The sequence below is a fragment of the Pteropus medius genome, unplaced genomic scaffold (genome assembly GCF_902729225.1).
Source record: "Pteropus medius unplaced genomic scaffold, Ma_sr-lr_union100, whole genome shotgun sequence".
Lineage (NCBI taxonomy): Eukaryota > Metazoa > Chordata > Mammalia > Chiroptera > Pteropodidae > Pteropus > Pteropus medius.
This window is the reverse complement of record NW_024350319.1, coordinates 16,868,814-16,886,725: the sequence shown is the minus strand read 5'-3', so window position 1 is coordinate 16,886,725 and position 17,912 is coordinate 16,868,814. Positions and strand designations below refer to the sequence as shown.

Genomic DNA, 17,912 nt, shown 5'->3' with positions numbered 1-17,912 from the left:
GGGTCTCAGAGGGTATGGGGGGAGTGGCCCTCTGGGTTGGGGGTTGGGGGCTGCAGCTCAACCTCAGTTTTGCAACCGGGACCGGTAAAAACTTTTGTTTCTCTGCAGTCTCAACTCATTTATCTGCTTTCTGCCCTGATAACTGGGCCCTGCTGCTGGCTGCGTAGAAGTCCTGGCACTTCCAGGCAGGGTTGTTCAGGGAAGTTACCACACTTTCACCCCTCCCCCTCCTCCTGCAAGGAGCTTGGCGGCTGAGAGAGGCAGCATCTTTATTTCTCTCAGTCCTCTGCCCGACACCTGGGGTTCTGACCTGTGGTAGTTCTTATGCGGAGATCCCACTCTCAAATATGCTGGTGTGCAGTTTGGGTATTTTTGTTCAGTTTTAGATGTTCAGTTTATTGTTGTTTCAAGGAGAGAGATTTGAGGATGTCTCTCACTCCACCATGATTCCCCTCAATCCTCTTGAAGTTTTATCAAGAAGAATGTCAGATAACTGAAGGAAACCAGCTGACCTCTTGATTATTACAATAGTGATCTTTAGAATTTCCTTCTTGTTACTTCCTTTAGTTTTAGAATTAAAGTGTTTAAAAGTGAGACAAAAGACTAGAAAGCTAGATATTTTAATGAATACCAATGGTTGAATTTCCAATGGGTATTAATTACTTTGTGAATGACTTTCAGCTTGTAGTCTCATCAGCACCATCATGAGACTAATTGATTTATACACATCGCTGAATTTTAAATTAATATTTTAGATGATTTTATAAAAAAACAATACATTTTAAAGAAAGAGGAATATGATTTTATGTTTTGTAAGTTGAGAAGGATCTGTTTTTGTTTTTCTTTTTGGTCTTTACTGTTTGCCTTGAAATTGTTTCTAGAAGCAGAAAGGGAAAACAGAGCCAAACATACCAACCATATTAGCATGATGTGTTTTCTTTAGTTGTGTACACTATGTCATGCAAACATCTTAAAACTAACTTTATTTTGATATACATGTCTCGTTTGGAAAGTGGGAACAATATAAATTACTGAAGTTCTGTTGAGGCTATAGAAGTGGTCATCAAGAAAATCACGTGTGCCGTATTTGAAATACGTGATTACCTTATTTGCAAATAAATTGTGTCCTTTCCAGAGCAATTTGGCATAGCTCTAAAAAGCCTGTTTTCTCTTCATTTTCTGCCAGTTCACTAAAACCTCAAACTAAGATTGGAAACTTGTGTTAATTATGGTTATATTGATTGTGAGATTGTGTGTGTATGTGTATGTGTACGTGTATATAGATACAAAACAGACTTCAGCAAACCTTCTTGAGAGCCACCCAATTTGGCAGTCTGCTTTCAAGAATCCCATAACATTAGTAAAACCACATTCTTTGCTGTTTACTGCAAAAACTGAGTACCCGATAAATATTCTCTGTTCCCCAGTAAACAGAGGAATAATTTATATGCTGCTGTAATGGTTTTAACTGTTACTTTGGCTATGGAGATAGGGATGGTAAAACAGGCTGTTTATTTTCTGTTGTATAACATCCCTTTAAATTATCACAGAAAACCTGTTATTTGTTAATGCTCCAGAATATATGGAAATAATGTTTATACTAAATTATTAAAATATGTCGTGTTTATCTGGATTGAGGTTAGTTAACTCCTAATATGTCTCTGACATCACCTTGATCCAGCCATGCAGACTTACATTCCATACATTAAATCAGGATTTTATACACAAGTTTCTTATATTAACCATTTTATTATCCAGGCAGCATTTAGTCAGCTAAGAAGTATTTATTGAGTTTGTACATGGGCAATGTACTGTGTTGAGAAATATTTATTGATTTTGTTAAGCAATTACATGAAAACAAGATTAAAACACGGTCTTCCACCTACCAAGAACTTGTAATCCTCTGAAAATGCGAGATTTCCACATGAGAAAAAATTTAAAATATAACTAGGCAGCACACGATGAGTGAATAATAAGGACTTCAGAAGAAAGAATAACTTACATGAGAGTTATTTTTCTGGGAGACTTCATAGAAAAATTAGGATTTGAGTTGGATAAGTTGGATTTGGCCAAGTAGCACCAAGGAATGAGAAAGTCCATTCAATAGGTACAAAATAAATACAAGGATGGCAGGCAGAAGTAATCCCACCTGACTTAAAAAGTTGGAAGGCAGATTGTGACAAATCTTAAATATAAAGCTGAAAAGTTTCAATGCTAATAAACCCATGGAAGGCCTTTTTTTGTGTGGTGAAAACACATAACGTGAAATCTACTCTCAAATTTTTCAATGAACAGTATAATATTAACTATATGCATATTTTGTAAAGCATATCTCTAAACTGTTTTCATCTTTCATGCCTGAAATTCTATACCATTGAACAGCAATTCCTCATTTCCATTTCCTGCAACCCCTGGCAACCATCATTCTACATTCTGGTTCTATGAGTATGGCTACTTTTGATACCTCATATAAGTAGAATCTGTCCCTCTGTGACCAGCTTATTTCACTTAGCATAGTTTTCAAGATTCATCTATGTTATAGCATATGTCAAAATTTCCTTCCTTTTTTTTTAAGGCTGAATAACAGTCCAGTGTCCAGTAGTCTAAAACTCCACATTTTCTTTCTTTATTCACCCCTCAGTGGTCATTTAGGTTTTCACCTATAAGCTATTGCAAATAATTCTGCAATGAATATGAAAGTGCAGATATCTCTTGGGGTTCTGTTTTCAGTTCTTTTGCATAAATAACCAGAAGTGAGGTGGCTGGATAATATGGTAGTTTTATTTTTAATTTTTGGAGGATTCTCCATACTCTTTTCCCTAGTGGCTCCACCATTTTACATTCCCACCAATAGTGCTCAAGGTTTCCAGTTTCTCCACATCCTTGCCAACACTTGTTTCTTTTTCTTTTTTTATTAATAGCCATTCTAATACATGTGAGGTATCTCATTGTGGCTTTGATTTCCATTTCCCTCATGATTAGTGATGTTCAGCATTTTTACATATACCTGTTGACCATTCGTATGTTTTATTTGGAGAAATATCTATTTAAGTCCTTTGTCTATTATTTTGATTGCATTTTTTTTTTTTTGCCTTTGGGTTGTAGGAGTTTCTCATATATGTTAGATATTAAACCCTTATCAGATTTATAGTTTACAAATATTTTCTCATTCTATAGGCTGCCTTTTTACTCTGCTGATTTTTTTTAACTATGCAGAAGTATTAGTAGTCGATTTTGCTTTTGTTGCCTTTGCTTTTGTTTTAAATCCAAAAAATCATTGCAGAGACCAATGTTAAGGAACTTTCTGCCTATGTTTTCTTATAAGAGTTTTGTGGTTTCAGCCTTCATGTTTAAGTCTTTGATTCATTTCGAGTTTATTTTTATATGTGGGTAAGATAAGCATCCAATTTTATTATTTTGTATATCCAGTTTTCCTACCGCCGTTTGTTGAAAAGACTATCTTTACCCCATTGTATAGTCTTGGTACCTTGTTGAAGACTATTTGACTGTATAAGCGTGGGTTTATTTCTGGGCTCTCTATTTTGTTCCTTTGGTCTATATGTCTTTCTTTATGCCAGTACCAAATTGTTTTGATTATTTAACTTATGTTTCAAAGTCTGAAAATGTGAGGCCTCCAGCTATGTTCATCTTTGTTAAGATTGTTTTGGCTATTCAGGTCTTTTGTGGTTCCATATGAATTTTAGTATTCTTTTTTTCTATCTCTTCAAGAAACGCTATTGAGATTTTACTAGGGATTGAATTAAATTTATAGATAAGTTTGGGTGTATGGACATTTTAATAATAAGTTTCCACACCATGGACATGGGATGTCTTTCCATTGTTTCTGTCTTCTTTAATTTATGTCAGCACTGTTTTGTAGCTTTCACTGTACAAGTCTTTCACCCCTTGATTACATTCATTTCTAAGTATTTAATTTTTTTGATGCTATGGCAAATGAGATTTTTTTAAATTTTCTTTTTGAATTGTTTGTTGTTAGTTCATAGAAACCCAATGAATTTTTATATGTTGATTATATATCCTGAAACTTTGCAAAATTTATTTACTAGTGCTAACAATTATTTTGTAGAATCTTTAGGATTTTCTGCATACAAGATTATATCATCTGTGAACAGAAATTTTACTTTTTCTTTCCGATTTTGGTGACTTTTTTCTTTTTCTTGCCAAATTTCTCTAGCTAGGAAGCTAGTACTATGTTGAATAAAATTGGTGAAAGTGAGCATCCTCATTTTGTTCCTAATCTTTGAGGAAAGCTTTTAGTTTTTTATTGTTGCATATGACATGAACTGTGGACTTTTCGTATATGGCCTTTATTATGTTGAAGTAATTTCCTTCTATTTTTAGTTTGCTGAGCTTTTTATGAAAAGATATTAAGTTTTGTCAAATGCTTTTCTGCATCTATTTAGGTGATCATGTTATTTTTATTCTTCATTCTGTTAATGTGGTGTATCACAGTGATTGATTTTAATGCTAAAAAATCTTTGCACCCCAAGTGTAAATCCCATTTGGTTGTGATGTATGATCCTTTAATGTACTGTTGAATTAGTTTTGCTAGTAATTTTTCAAGGATTTTTGCTTTTATAGTCATCAGAACTTTTGGCCTGTAATTTTTTCCTTGCAGTGTCTTTGTTTGTCTTTGGTATCAGGGTAATGCTGGCCTCATAAAATGAGTTTGGAAGTGTTCTCTCTTCTTCAGTTTTTGGAAGAATTTGAGAAGGATTTATATTAATTTCTCATTACATGTTTGGTAGAATTCTCCAGTGGAATCATCTGGTCCTAGAATTAATTTCTTTCTTTCTTTCTTTCTTTCTTTCTTTCTTTCTTTCTTTCTTTCTTTCTTTCTTTCTTTCTTCTTTCTTTCTTTCTTTCTTTCTTTCTTTCTTTCTTTCTTTCTTTTCTTCTTTTCTTTCTCTCTCTCTCTCTCTCTCTCCTCTCTCTCTCATCTCTCTCTCTCTCTCTCTCCCTCCCCTCCCCTCCACTCCCTCCCTCCTTCTGGCTCAGCCCTACATCGCTCTCGCCCTCGCTCTCGCTCTATCTATTTATTTACTTATTTTTGCTTGGGAGGTTTTTGATTACTGATTCAGTATTTTTGGTAGTTATAGATCTGTTCAGATTTTGTGTTTCTTTGTGATTTAGTTTTGTATGTTTTTAGGAATTTTATCTATTTCTTCTATATTATTTAATTTGTTGTATAATTGTTCGTATTCGTTTCATGATCTTTTATTTCTGTGGCATTAGTTCTAATGTGCCCTCTTTCACTTCTGATTTTTTTATTTTTTTAGTTTTATCTTATTTTTCTTAGTCTAGCTAAAGGTTTGTCAATTTTGTTGATTTTTTCAAAAAACCAACTTTTAGTTTCATTGATTTTTTTTCTATTGTTTAATATAGTCTCCATTTATTTCTGCTGTAATTTTTAAGATGTCTTTCTTTCTCTTAACTTCGGGCTTAGTTTGTTCTTTTTCTTCTAGTTTTTTGAGGTGTAAACTTAGTGGTCTATTTAAGATTTTTCTCCTTTTTTAATGTTAAGTATTCATTGCTATAAAATTCCCTTTTAGTATTGCTTTTGCTGAATCCCATAAATTTTGGTTGTGTGTCCATTTTAATTTGTCTTTAGCTATTTTCCAGTTATCCATTTGATTTCTTCTTTGACTCATTGGTTTTCAAGAATGTGTTGTTTAATTGTCATCTATTTATGAATTTTTCAGTTTTACTCCTGCAATTTATATCTAATTCCATTTCATTAAGAAAAGATAGTTCGTATAATTTTAATCTTATTGTATTTCTCAAGACTTCTTTTGTGACCTAATATGTAATCTATGCTGGAGAATGTTCCCTGTGCACTTGAAAGGAATATATATTCTGCTACTTTGAGTAGAATGTTATATATATCTGTTAGGTCCATTTGGTCTATAGCATTGTTCAAGTCCTCTGTTTCCTTATTGATCTCACTGGTTGTTTTATTCATTATTTTAAGTAGGGTATTGAGATATCTTGTATTTATTGTGTTGCTGTCTATTTTACTCTTTAGTTCTGTCACTATTTGCTTCATGTATTTGGATATCTTGATAACAGGTGCATATTTATTTATAATTGTTACCTCTTCCTGATAAATTGACCCTTTTATCATTAGTTAATGTCCTGTTTTGTCTTTTGTGACAATTTTTTACTTTGTCTATTTTGTATGATATAAGTACGGCCACCCCTGCTCTCTTTTGGGTATCATTTGTATGGGATATCTTTTTCTGTCTTTTCACTTTCATTCTACGTGAAATCTAAAGTGAGTCTTTTGTGGATAGCATATAGTTGAGTTTTTTAAATCCACCCAGTCACTCTTAAGTCTTTTGATAGCAGCCTTTAATTCATTTATATTTAGTAATTACTAATAAAAAGGACTTACTGTTGACATTTTTTGTTAACTGTAATTGTTTTCTGTCTTGTAGCTTTCTTGTCCCTCTTTTGTTCTCCTGCTTTCTTCTTTTGTGTTTTATTGACTTTTTTGTAGTTTGACGTGGTTCAATTCCTTTCTCATTTTCTTTTATATATTTTTATAATATTTTATTTGTTCTATGGGACTTACTATGGGGTTACTATGGGACTTACATAAAACATTTTGTAGTTATAATGCTCTATTTAAGCTGATAACAATTAACTTTAGTCACATACAAAAACTCTACAGTTTTACTTTGGAGGATTTTGAGAGGCGTGAGATGATGAAAAGGATGTTTAGAGAGAATAATAATAGTAAATTATTAATATGAATGTGGTGAATGTATAGGATGAAAAAGTGAAATGTCAGTTCAGAAACTATTGTAAATACTAATTGATGTGAGATGCATAAGAAGAAGGAAACTAATATTTATCGAGTGCCTGTTACAGTCTAAGTACCATTTTATTTTTTGCAACAACCTTATGATGCTGATGGTAACATGATTCTGTGGAAAAGGAATTCAAGTCCTACCTCTAGTAGGCTTCAGAGTTGGAATTCAAATCTAGACCAGACTTAAGATTCTGTACATTTTAAATTTTTTTTAAAAATGTATATTTAACATATGATACATAAAACATGTACAGTTTAAACAATAATAATAAACCCTATTCATGTTAAGAACTAGGTCATTGAAAACTCTTTTTCTGTCTCTCACTAATCATATCTATCTCTGTTCTTCTTGCATTTATAAATAACCACAGTCTTGTTTTGCTATACTTTTCACCATCTATGTATATTCCTTTAAAATAATTATTGTTTTGCTTGTTTTGGAAATTCATATACTACATAAATATATTCTTCAGTGACTTGCTTTTTGTACTCAATCTTATCTCTTCATCTTAGTTTAGGTCGATGCATGTAATTAAAGCTTATTCATTTTCACTGCTATATAGTAACCCACTGTGTATGTGTGTGTGTGTGTATACTATAATTTTTTAATGATACAACTATTGATAGAGGCTCTTTTTGTAGTTAGTTTTCATACTTCTTTCATTTGTACTTGTAAAGACTTTGTAAACTCCAATTTGAGGATGCAATGTCTTACATATGGCCATTAAGTTAAGTTTGTTAATTTTACTATATGTCTTCTCTATTCCTACTGATTTTTATCTTCCTGACCTACTAATTTTAGAAAAAGATGAGTTAAAATTTTCCTCTCTAGTGTGGATTTCTCAATTTATTTTTATTTATCTACCAGTTTTTACTTTACATATTTGGAATTTATGTTATTAGGTTCATAAAAATTGAGTTTTTATCTCTTCTTGGTGAACATACCCTTTTATTATTATTTAGTTACCCTCCTAACTCTAATAAACTGTTTTACCTTAAAGCCTAGTAGATTTAACATTAATATAATAACTTCAGCTATTTGGGGGCTGTTAACTCTCTTACACATCTTATTCTATTTTGTGGTCTTTGAATTTTCCTTTATTTTTGTTTTAGGTGTATTTCTGGTACACAGCATATAACTAGTTTTTTTGCTTAATTTGCCTTTTATTATTTCTTTACAATTATAAGTTTATCTTGGAAGAGGAAGGGAAAAAGAACCTGGGTTTATCTGCTTCTCTGAAAGAGTTATGTTTGGTTTTTGGTCAGTGGTGTCACTCCTTCAGAGTAAACAGATGCAGTGAGAGAGTATGGGAACCTAGTTCTCTTTGATCACTCAGACCACTGCTGATTACACCCTGGAAAGAGAGTTGAGTCAGTTTCTTACACATACACTTGAACATTATATGTTCATCAATGTCTTTTGAGCCCCAAATGTTGTTTATAAGTTTTTGGTGTGTGTTTATTTTTAGCTACAAGTTTTTGTTAGCCTATTATAACTCAACACAAAATTCTTTGCATATTTAAATATAAAAACTTCCTGCCCTTTCAGAAAGATTGTGCTCCTTCATCTAGGTTCCCATTTACACATTGCTTATACTTTTACTCCTATTGAAATTCTTATTTACTAATTTTTATTTTAAAGTGCCATCATCCATAATAACAGCAATTCAGTGAAAACGAGGACTGTGTTTTATTTCTATTTGTGTACTTAGGGCCTAATATTGTGATGTTTATTTAACCTTACACAAAGTAGAAGATTAATAAAATGTTGGATGAAGAAATGAATGAACAAATGAATTAAATAATTAAACATTAGATATCCTATGGTGTAATTTAAATATTATAGCATTCTGATTCCATAAATTCAGTCTGTCTAAATACTTAAAATCTATCACTTAGAGATCTCAAAGAATATTTTAGATATTAAAGAGAGTTAGAAATTATTTTATCAGTCAAGATTCTTTCAATTGTAAGTAACACACTTAAACATGATTCAAACACATCTGAATTCAGGATCCCTCACAGTACCATTAAAACTCAATCACTCCTACTCTCTCCATTTGTTAATTCATTGATTTCATTCTCAAGCTTTTTCTCCTTCATAGTTTCTTACTGTTTTGGTTTATATCTTCCATAATGTTATTGTCTTCCCAGTTGTTCCACAGTAGTCTGAAATTTGCTTTAGTTAGACTGACTTGTGTTCCTGGCTCATTACTGAACCAATTGTTGTTTCTAGGGATGTAGAATATGTTGACTAACTTAGGTCACATGTCTACTCTTAAATTTAATCAGGAGTAGAGTCACCTCCCTTCAAACCACATGGACTAAGACTGGGGAAAGAATGTTTCCATAAGGAAAATTTGGATGCTTTTGCCTGAAAGAAGATAAATATATGTTGGACTTGTATAAACCAATATATGCTCATTTCAATAACTTAATCCATCTCTTTCTATTTAAAATAAGAAGTTGCACAAAAATTTTAGGTTATTGCCTAAAGTCATGCAGTTTCCTGAATGGTGCTATGTATATAATAAGCCTGTGATAATATATTATAGACTTTTAAACTGACCAAAAGTTTTTCACCTTTTAATTGTGTTCGAACATAACAATGATAGAGAAAGGTATACCATGAAGGAAAGATTCTCATGCAGTTTGTCACACTACTGCATTCCAAAACTAAAGGTCACAGTCAACTGAGTAGATCTGCTATTAGTCATAGTTATTTACTACAGTTAAAAACTAGATAAAACCTTTTAGTGGTTATAGAATTACTAAAAGCAATAATGCCAAAGGTAGTTCTTAAGAGGTTTTCTTAAAAGTTTGCTAGCAGATTGCATAGTTAAGGGAACAGAACCGAATAAGAAATACTTTGCCAGATGGTATATTATTGAATTGTACACTTGAAACCTATACAATTTTATTAACCAATGTCATCCCAATAAATTTAATAAAAAAAGTAAAACCTTTTTGCCATGTTGAATAAATGTTATAGGGTGTTTTCTGAAATAGAAAGATTTTTTTAGTTACTCTGATCAATTTTTATGTGTAGAACATTTGATTTTTAATAACATTAATTTTAATTAACAAAAGATTTAATTTTAAAATTTGTAGTCATGTTCAGATTGTTACTTTCTTTTGTAAATCACTCTCTCTTTTATCAGCTTGTATCAAGAAGGAAAATTAGTTGAAGAGCATTTAGTATAAATGCTCTGCTAGTCTCTTAACAGATTAAAATATTATATATCCCCTCCATCTGTTTTCAGATTTTGTGAATACTCTTTTATGTATTTATTGTATTATTATCAGATTAACAGTGTGACCCATTGCTTTAAATTTATTAGTACTTTTTCTGAAAATGTGTCCCATTAAAGAGTAACACACTGAGCAGATTATCTGAACATTAACATACTGTTTATAAATAAATGTATCCTGTTTCCCAACTTTTTGGATGTTCTGTATTTTTCTACTCATCTACCCTTTGGCCACATTTTGATAACTTCCTAAAGGGAATTGAATAGTACCAAATAGTATTGCCAATTTTCAGATTAATGCTGATTGAAAAAGTATTACTTTGTCTAAAATTTTTATTGTATGTGCTTACATTGCTTTTATAGGGACTCATTGGAAACAGAGGGCCTCCTGGACCTCCTGGTCTCAAAGGAACTCAGGTATGGAGGCCATAAATATCCAATCAGCAAATTTTTTTAGTTAGTTCAAATTTCCCTTTTTATTTTTTGTGAGACATTAGTTTTTGCTTAAAGAAAACATGGCTTTAGTGTGAACAATTTTTGCCATAGAAGATTTAAGTTACCATATTATACTGGCGGTTGGAATCATTTTACAGTATTCTGAATTCATTAAGTGATTATGTCAGTGGTCTCCACAGAACATCTGAAGAATCAGAGCCTGGATTCTCACTCATATCTAGTGGAATTTATATTTGCTATTTGTGTCTATTTTATATTTGTGACCTAATAAATTATATTTTAATTGAATTGTGAATTGAATGAAATGTTTGTTTATTACATAGAATAGAATTTATGATTCTAGAGAGGTCAGTATATGTTGTTGAAGTGTGGTAACATCAACTTTTATTTAAAGGTGAAAAATCATTTAGAAAATCTGTCAATAAATGGATTAAAAGCATTTTCTTTTTTTATTTTCTTAGAAAATAATAAATAAAAATTTGTTATTTTTTCTATGTTCCTCTATCTCTATCTATCCATACAGTTTCTGATCCTTAGAAGAATGTACAATATTTCATATATTATGACATTCTAACTCATTTGACCCCAAGAATATTGAACCTGTAGTCAAGAAGAATCTCTAGGCATTAATCTCATTTGAGTGTGATCTGATATACCTTTGTATCTCTAAGACTTACGTAATACAGAACTAAAACTAGAAAACATTTGTTGAATGAATTAAATATCAAAATGTGCCAAGTGCAAACAAATTGTATACCAATAACTTTTAATATACCAGTGTGTATTGATTTCCATCTATTAAGAATTTTATTGTGTTCTTCTCTGTGTTGGAAAGAGATTGAGCCTAAGAAGGTAAAGGTTAGCCTTAATTCATGATCTTAGTGATTCCTAATCCTAATTTTGTGATACTCAAGTCACTTGTACTGTTGTTCACTCTCAATTTTCTATGTATAAATTGTATCATCTACCAATTTAAAAATAATCCAGTAGTATATATTTCCCTTAGAGTAGGTGTGAGGCTGTCACAGAAGAAATGAAAATGTTATGGGTGCTACAGTTCTAAAATACAAAAAAATCATCTTATTCTTGTTATTATATCTCAGAATAAGCTTTAGATTTCAGAATATATAGAACAGAGTTTACATTTTTAAATTAAATGCTTATTTCAGGCCATGATATGTTCTGATTTTTTTTTTTTTTTAAGGGAGAAGAAGGACCAGTTGGACCTTTTGGAGAACTGGGGCCAAGAGTAAGTATCAAATAAATAATTTTCAAAAAGTACTTCTCTTTAAACAAATATTCTGTAATTTTTTTTTAAAAGCACCAAACTTTAAGTTACAGCAAAGTATAAAAAATGAAAACAAACTATAGCCTAGCCATACAATCTCCCCAAATAAAATAGGCCTGTAACTTGGAGTTTTTCAGGGATCTTTTAAATGATCTTATGCCTCTACATATTTGTTTATTCTTTCATTGGTCTTCTGGTCTTAGTAACTTATAACGGTTATTTATAAAGTTTCTCAAAATGTGATGAGAAGCAAAATATCTTAGACATATCTTAGTAATATTCTGGAAAATTCTGTTTTCTAAGTGTGTCAGTAAAATTATGGAAAGTTAATAAGATGTATTTTCTGCCAACTTTTCTCAGATAATATTGTGTGTTAATGTATGACTTATTTGTTTTCAAGTTCTGAAAATAAATTCTTTAAGAATTGGGGTATGCATGACCAAAGTTTACATTATCATAAAGTAATTAAGGTGCGTTCATTACATTTTTTAAGAGGCATTATTAGACACATATAAAATACATCTCATTTTTTTTTTCTTGAAAACATCATAGCATACAGGTTCTTAAAACATTTAAGGAGACAGTAATTTGTTTTCTTGCACCTTTACCTCACTAGCACATAAACTGCCACTATCCCATTGAAAGAAAAAGATTTTTTATTTCATTTTTTGTGAGGTGAGTTATATAACAGAAAAACTGTTATTTGAGCCCAGTACAATGGATTATATTTAAAATGTACTTCCCTAGAAAACAGAACTATGTTCACCTCTTTACTAGTGTCTTAATATTTATTATTATTGTTGCTACTATTGATTGAAAATCAATTTAGGCCTAGTATTGCTCTAAGTATATGACATTAATTATCTCTAATCCTGAAAACAACCCTGCAAGGTATTATCTACATTTTTAGATATGAAAATAAGACCTTACTGTTATATTCTTAAGCATAACATATTCAAGATAATATGACAGAACTAAATAGAACCAGAAGTGATGACTCCAAGATTGATGCTCTTAATTTCTTAATTTCAAAGAAATTATAAATGTGCTAATACCAGAATTCAATGAGATTCATTTGATCATATAGATATGATGTATAACTATTCCTTAATATTCTGCCTGAGTATTACATTATTAAACATGAAAGAAATATTCTCATGAAGGCTTTTTCCAGTGTAAATAAAATGTATTGTAATTTTTTTGTAAATATCATAGACAAATTTAATCATTTAGGCTATAACTACATTTCTTCTCCTGTATCTACAAGTTCATTAGAGAACAATTGATATTTAACAATAATGAGATGATTTTTGATTATTTGTTCTAATTTATGCTTGGTAGAAAACCACTAGACAATTTTAAGCAAGGCAGAGGCAAAAATTAGAACAACCTTTTAGGTAGAAGTGCTAAATATAATTTTAATTTGCTAAAGTTTTTATATGTAGTTAAAGGAATGAGAGCCAGGGGTGGGGTTCGTTTATTTTAAGAAAGAAAAAGATGAGAGTATTTGTTAATGGATAGGAATAATAAAATCCAAATCGATAGTGCCTAGTAGATATAAATTAGTGTTCTATGTAGCAATCTTCCCACTTGCACTTTTTTTGGCTCTTAGATTTGAATTTGTCACAAACATTAGTTGAGACATAATGATCTCCTTAATAAAATCTTATATAATTAGGTATCAGTTGTTTGATGTTAGAAACTACATACTATAGATTGATCTACCCAATATCTGGTATATTGATTTCTTCTCCAGTTATCTTATCCTCTGTTCTCTTCAGCTACAAATTATTGAGGTCATACTCTTTACTTTGTCAATACCAGTAACAGCAGCCTCTCCTTATTTTGTTTCAAGCTTTTCACTCCCAAACCATCATCTCCTTTCTTTCTAGTACATTTTCTCTTGTTGACCACTCCAACAGTCCCAATTAGAATTTCAATCCATTGATTCTATCACCATTCCATTATTCCTTATCTCTGCTATGGCCGCATATCTATATTATAGCACATAATATAGATATGTGCTAGATACATTACATTTACTCCTTTGATTACATTCTGAATTCTATTTTCATACCCATTTACTTGTACTTGTTTAAATTATTATTTCGTACTTATCTCTCCTCACCTACCTTCATTTTTCTCTCATCCTCATTCTTTGCCCTTTATTGTATCTCCTAGTTTTCTGATAAGATTGAAGTAATCAGAAGAGAACTTCCACAAGTTTCTATAATCACTTTTACCCACTTCTTTGTATCTATGTCATTTACTCAGCCTTCTCTCTTGTTAACTGCGTATTAACAGGCCATTGTTCTAGGTAAGATCAAAACTTCACGTCTTTACTACATGCCTTAGCCTCTTGCCTAATGAAGAACATTAATCTAGCAATTCTCCCCACTAATTTTGTTCTCTCTAACGGATCAATCCTATAAGCATACAAATATTAGCACATAAATATGTCATTATTTCTTCCACCGTAGAAACAAAAACAAAACTTGCATTGACTCCAGTTTTCCTTCCAGGTGTTACCTTTCTCTCCTTTCCTTTTCAGTAAAACTTTTCAAAAGTATTGTTTATTCATGCTCTTTCCAAATTTTCTCCTCACCCTATCTGCTGCAACCATTCTTGTTCCCACCATTCTAAAACAAAAGATCTTATGAAGGTCATCAATGACCTCCATGTCACTGAATTCAATAATCATTTCCCAATCTTCGTATTACTCTATAATTATATCTTTCAGAATTTGGTAAGATCCTCCCAGAGACACTTTCTTCACTTGCATGATCTTCCTTCTAACTCTGTGGCAGCAAATTTGCATATTTTCCTCATTTCTTCAAATTATAAATTTTGGAGTGCCATAGGGCTTGATGTGGATTTTTCTTTTCTATCTACACTCATATAAGCTGGTCTAGTAGTATGGCTTTAAATGCTATCAAAATGCTGGTGTTTATATTCAGATCAGCTCCTTCTACCCACTGAACTCTGTACTTACATAACTACCACAAGATCTCTCCATTTAAATGTCTAACGAGACTGTCAGACTGAAATGTCCAAAACTGAACTTCCGATTTACCCTCCAAACCTGTTCTTCCCAGAGTCTTCCCCATTTCATTTGGTCCCTTATTCATGATTAAAAAGCTTGAGTTCATTCTTTTTTTTTTATTAATTTTTTTATTTTCCAATTAAAGTTGACATACAATATTATATTAGTTTTTAAGTGTACAACATAGTGATTAGGCATGTATATAACTTACAAAATGATCATCCTGATAAATCTAGCACCTTCCTGACACTGTACATAGTTATTACAATATTATTGACTATATTTCCTATGCTATAAACCCCATGACTATTTTGTAACTTCTAATTTGTACTTCTTAATCTCTTCCCCTTTTTCATCCATCTCCCAATCCCCTCCCATTTGACAATCGTCAAAATGTTCTCTGTATCTGTGAATTTTTCTGTTTTGTTTGTTTATTTACTTTGTTTTTTAGATTCTGCATATAAGTGGAATAATAAGATATTTGTCTTTCTCTGTCATTTAGCATTATACGCTCTAGGTCCATCCATGTTGTTATACTTGGCAAGGTTGTATTGTTTTATGACAGTAATATTCCATTGTATTAAGTATCACTGCTTCTTAATCCATTTATCGGTTGATGGACACACGTTGCACCCATATCTTGGCTATTGTGAATAATGCTGCAATGAGCATGTGGATGCATATGTTTTTTTAATTAGTGTTTTGGGTTTTTTTGGCTAAATACTCAAAGTGGGATTACTGGGTCATTCTTTGTCTGTTGTTATAGCCTTTATTTTAAGGTCTATTTTGTCTGGTATGAGTATTACTACCCTAGCTTTTATTTTTTGTTTCCATTTCATTAACTATCTTTCATCACTTTACATTCAGTCTCTGTGTCTTTTCATTTGAAGTGAATCTCTTATAAGCATAAAGTCTTGTTTTATCATCCATTTAGCTACCTTATGTTTTTTGATTGCAGCATTTAATCCATTTACATTTAAAGTAATTGTCGATAGATATATAGTTGTTTTTATTTTATTACCCATATATTTTATCTTTCTTATCTTTTTTCTTCTTCTTAAAGAAGTCTCTCCAAAATTTCCTGTAATACTGGCTTGGCGATGATGAACTCCTTTATCTTTTTCTTGTCTGGAAAGTTCTTTATCTGTCCTTTGATTATAAATGATAGCTCTGCTGAGCAGAGTAATCTTGGTTATAGGTCCTTGCTTTTCATTACTTCATACCAATTCCTTCTGGCCCGCAAAGTTTCTGTTGAGAAATAAGCTGGCAGTCCTATGGGAGCTCCCTTGTACATAACTAGTTGCTTTTCTCTTGCTGCTTTTAAGATTCTCTCTTTGTCTTTAATTTTTGGTATTTTAATTATGATGTGTCTTGGTATGAGACTCTTTGGGTTCATTTTTTGGGGACTCTCTGTGTTTGCTGGGCTTGTATGCCTATTCTTTTGCCAAGTTAGGGAAGTTTTCCATCATTATTTCTACAAATAGGTTTTCAATTCCTTGCTCTCTCTTCTTTTTCTGGTACTCTTATGATGTGAATGTTGGTATACTTGATGTTATCTCAGAGGCCCCTTAAACTATCTCCTTTTTTTGGTCTTTTTTCTTTTTGCTCTTCCAATTGGATGTTTTCTGCTCCTTTATCTTCCAAATTGATGATCTGATCCTCTACTTCACCTAATCTACTGTTGATTCCTTTTAATATACTCTTCATTTCAGTTGTCATATTATTCATTTATGACTGGTTCTTTTTATGTTTTTTTATCTTCATGTTTAAGTTTCTTTTCTCTTTATCAAAGTTCTTACAGAGATCATTGAGTATTCTTATAACCAGTGTTTAGAATTCTGCATATGGTAGATTGTCACCATTTTGTTTAGTTCTTTTTTTGGAGCTTTGTTCTGTTCTTTCATTTGGGCCATGATTCTGTGTCTCCCCATTTTGACTGCCTCCTTGTTTTTGTGTCTCTATATTAGGTAAGGCTGCTATGTTTCTCAGTCTTGGAAAAGGAGCCTTATGTAGTAGATGTCCTGTGGGGTTCAGTAGTGCAGTCCCCCTGATCACCTGAGCCAGATGCTTCAGGTGTGTCCCTTGTATGAGTTGCAGGTGCCTTCCTATTTTTGTTGAGCCTCAATTGCTGTTGGCACATCAATAGGAAGGGTGAATTCTCAAGGTAATTGGTAGGACTGGCTATGACTACAGAGGAGAAGCTGTTGTGCAGAGACTGACTCTATAGAGCAGGATTCACTTTGGCAGGGCTCTGGTTTCTGCCAAGTCTGCTTTTTGGATGTGTCATTTGTGGATGTGGTTGGGTGGTGCTCTGGTGTGGTTTGAAGCAGGCCACTAGATGTGTTGGTTCTGGTGCTCTGGTTGCAGGTCAAGATCAGCTACTGCTTGTGCCCTGCCTGGGGCCACTTGGTATGAGCTACAAAAGAGATCTTAAGATGGTTGCTACTTATCCTGGGCATGGAGGTACCTAGGAGAAGCTAAGCTACAAACTGAGGCTGGCTACTGCTAGTGCCGGGCTTGGGGCTGTTTAGCAAGAGATATGGGGCACACTAAGACCAGATGCTGCTTGTTTGGGGTTTGCAGACCACTGAGAGATTTTAAGAACATCTACAGCATGAACCAAGACAGGCCATTTTATGGAAAAGCCATTGGAAGTGGCTTTGGTGGATCTACAAATTGGGTGGGGCAGGGTCTCAGAGATTCAGCAGGGTATAGGGTATTAGTCAGGTTAATGGAGACACAGATATGGCGGCCACTGACTTCTGCATGTTATGTCAGGGGAGGGCTGAATGGTTTCTGCCAGCACTCCTATCTGAGAGAAAGCTGCCCCTCAAGCCCTCACCCTGAAGCCAGACAATTCAGTTCTTCCCTGTCTCTGGCCCCTTTCTAACTGCTGCACCAGTGCAGGAGTTCAGAGTGAGTGAGACTGTCAGTAAGTCTGGGCTTGGGCCCTTTAAGAGGATTTCCTGGGACTCCAGTGCCCTCCATCTTACTCAGTTACAATCTCTGCTGGTTTTCACAGCCAAAAGTTATGGGGAC

The 17,912-nt window shown here is 32.6% G+C and overlaps 1 protein-coding gene across 1 annotated transcript in view; it reads left to right on the top strand.

Moving 5' to 3' along the window:
* Positions 1-17,912, top strand: part of COL24A1 (collagen type XXIV alpha 1 chain) — a 288,275-nt gene that overhangs the window by 121,809 nt on the left and 148,554 nt on the right. Inside the window, exons 22-23 of the mRNA XM_039838730.1 lie at positions 10,450-10,503; positions 11,747-11,791. Coding sequence (XP_039694664.1) covers positions 10,450-10,503; positions 11,747-11,791 — 99 coding nt within the window. The remainder of the gene's footprint in view (positions 1-10,449; positions 10,504-11,746; positions 11,792-17,912) is intronic.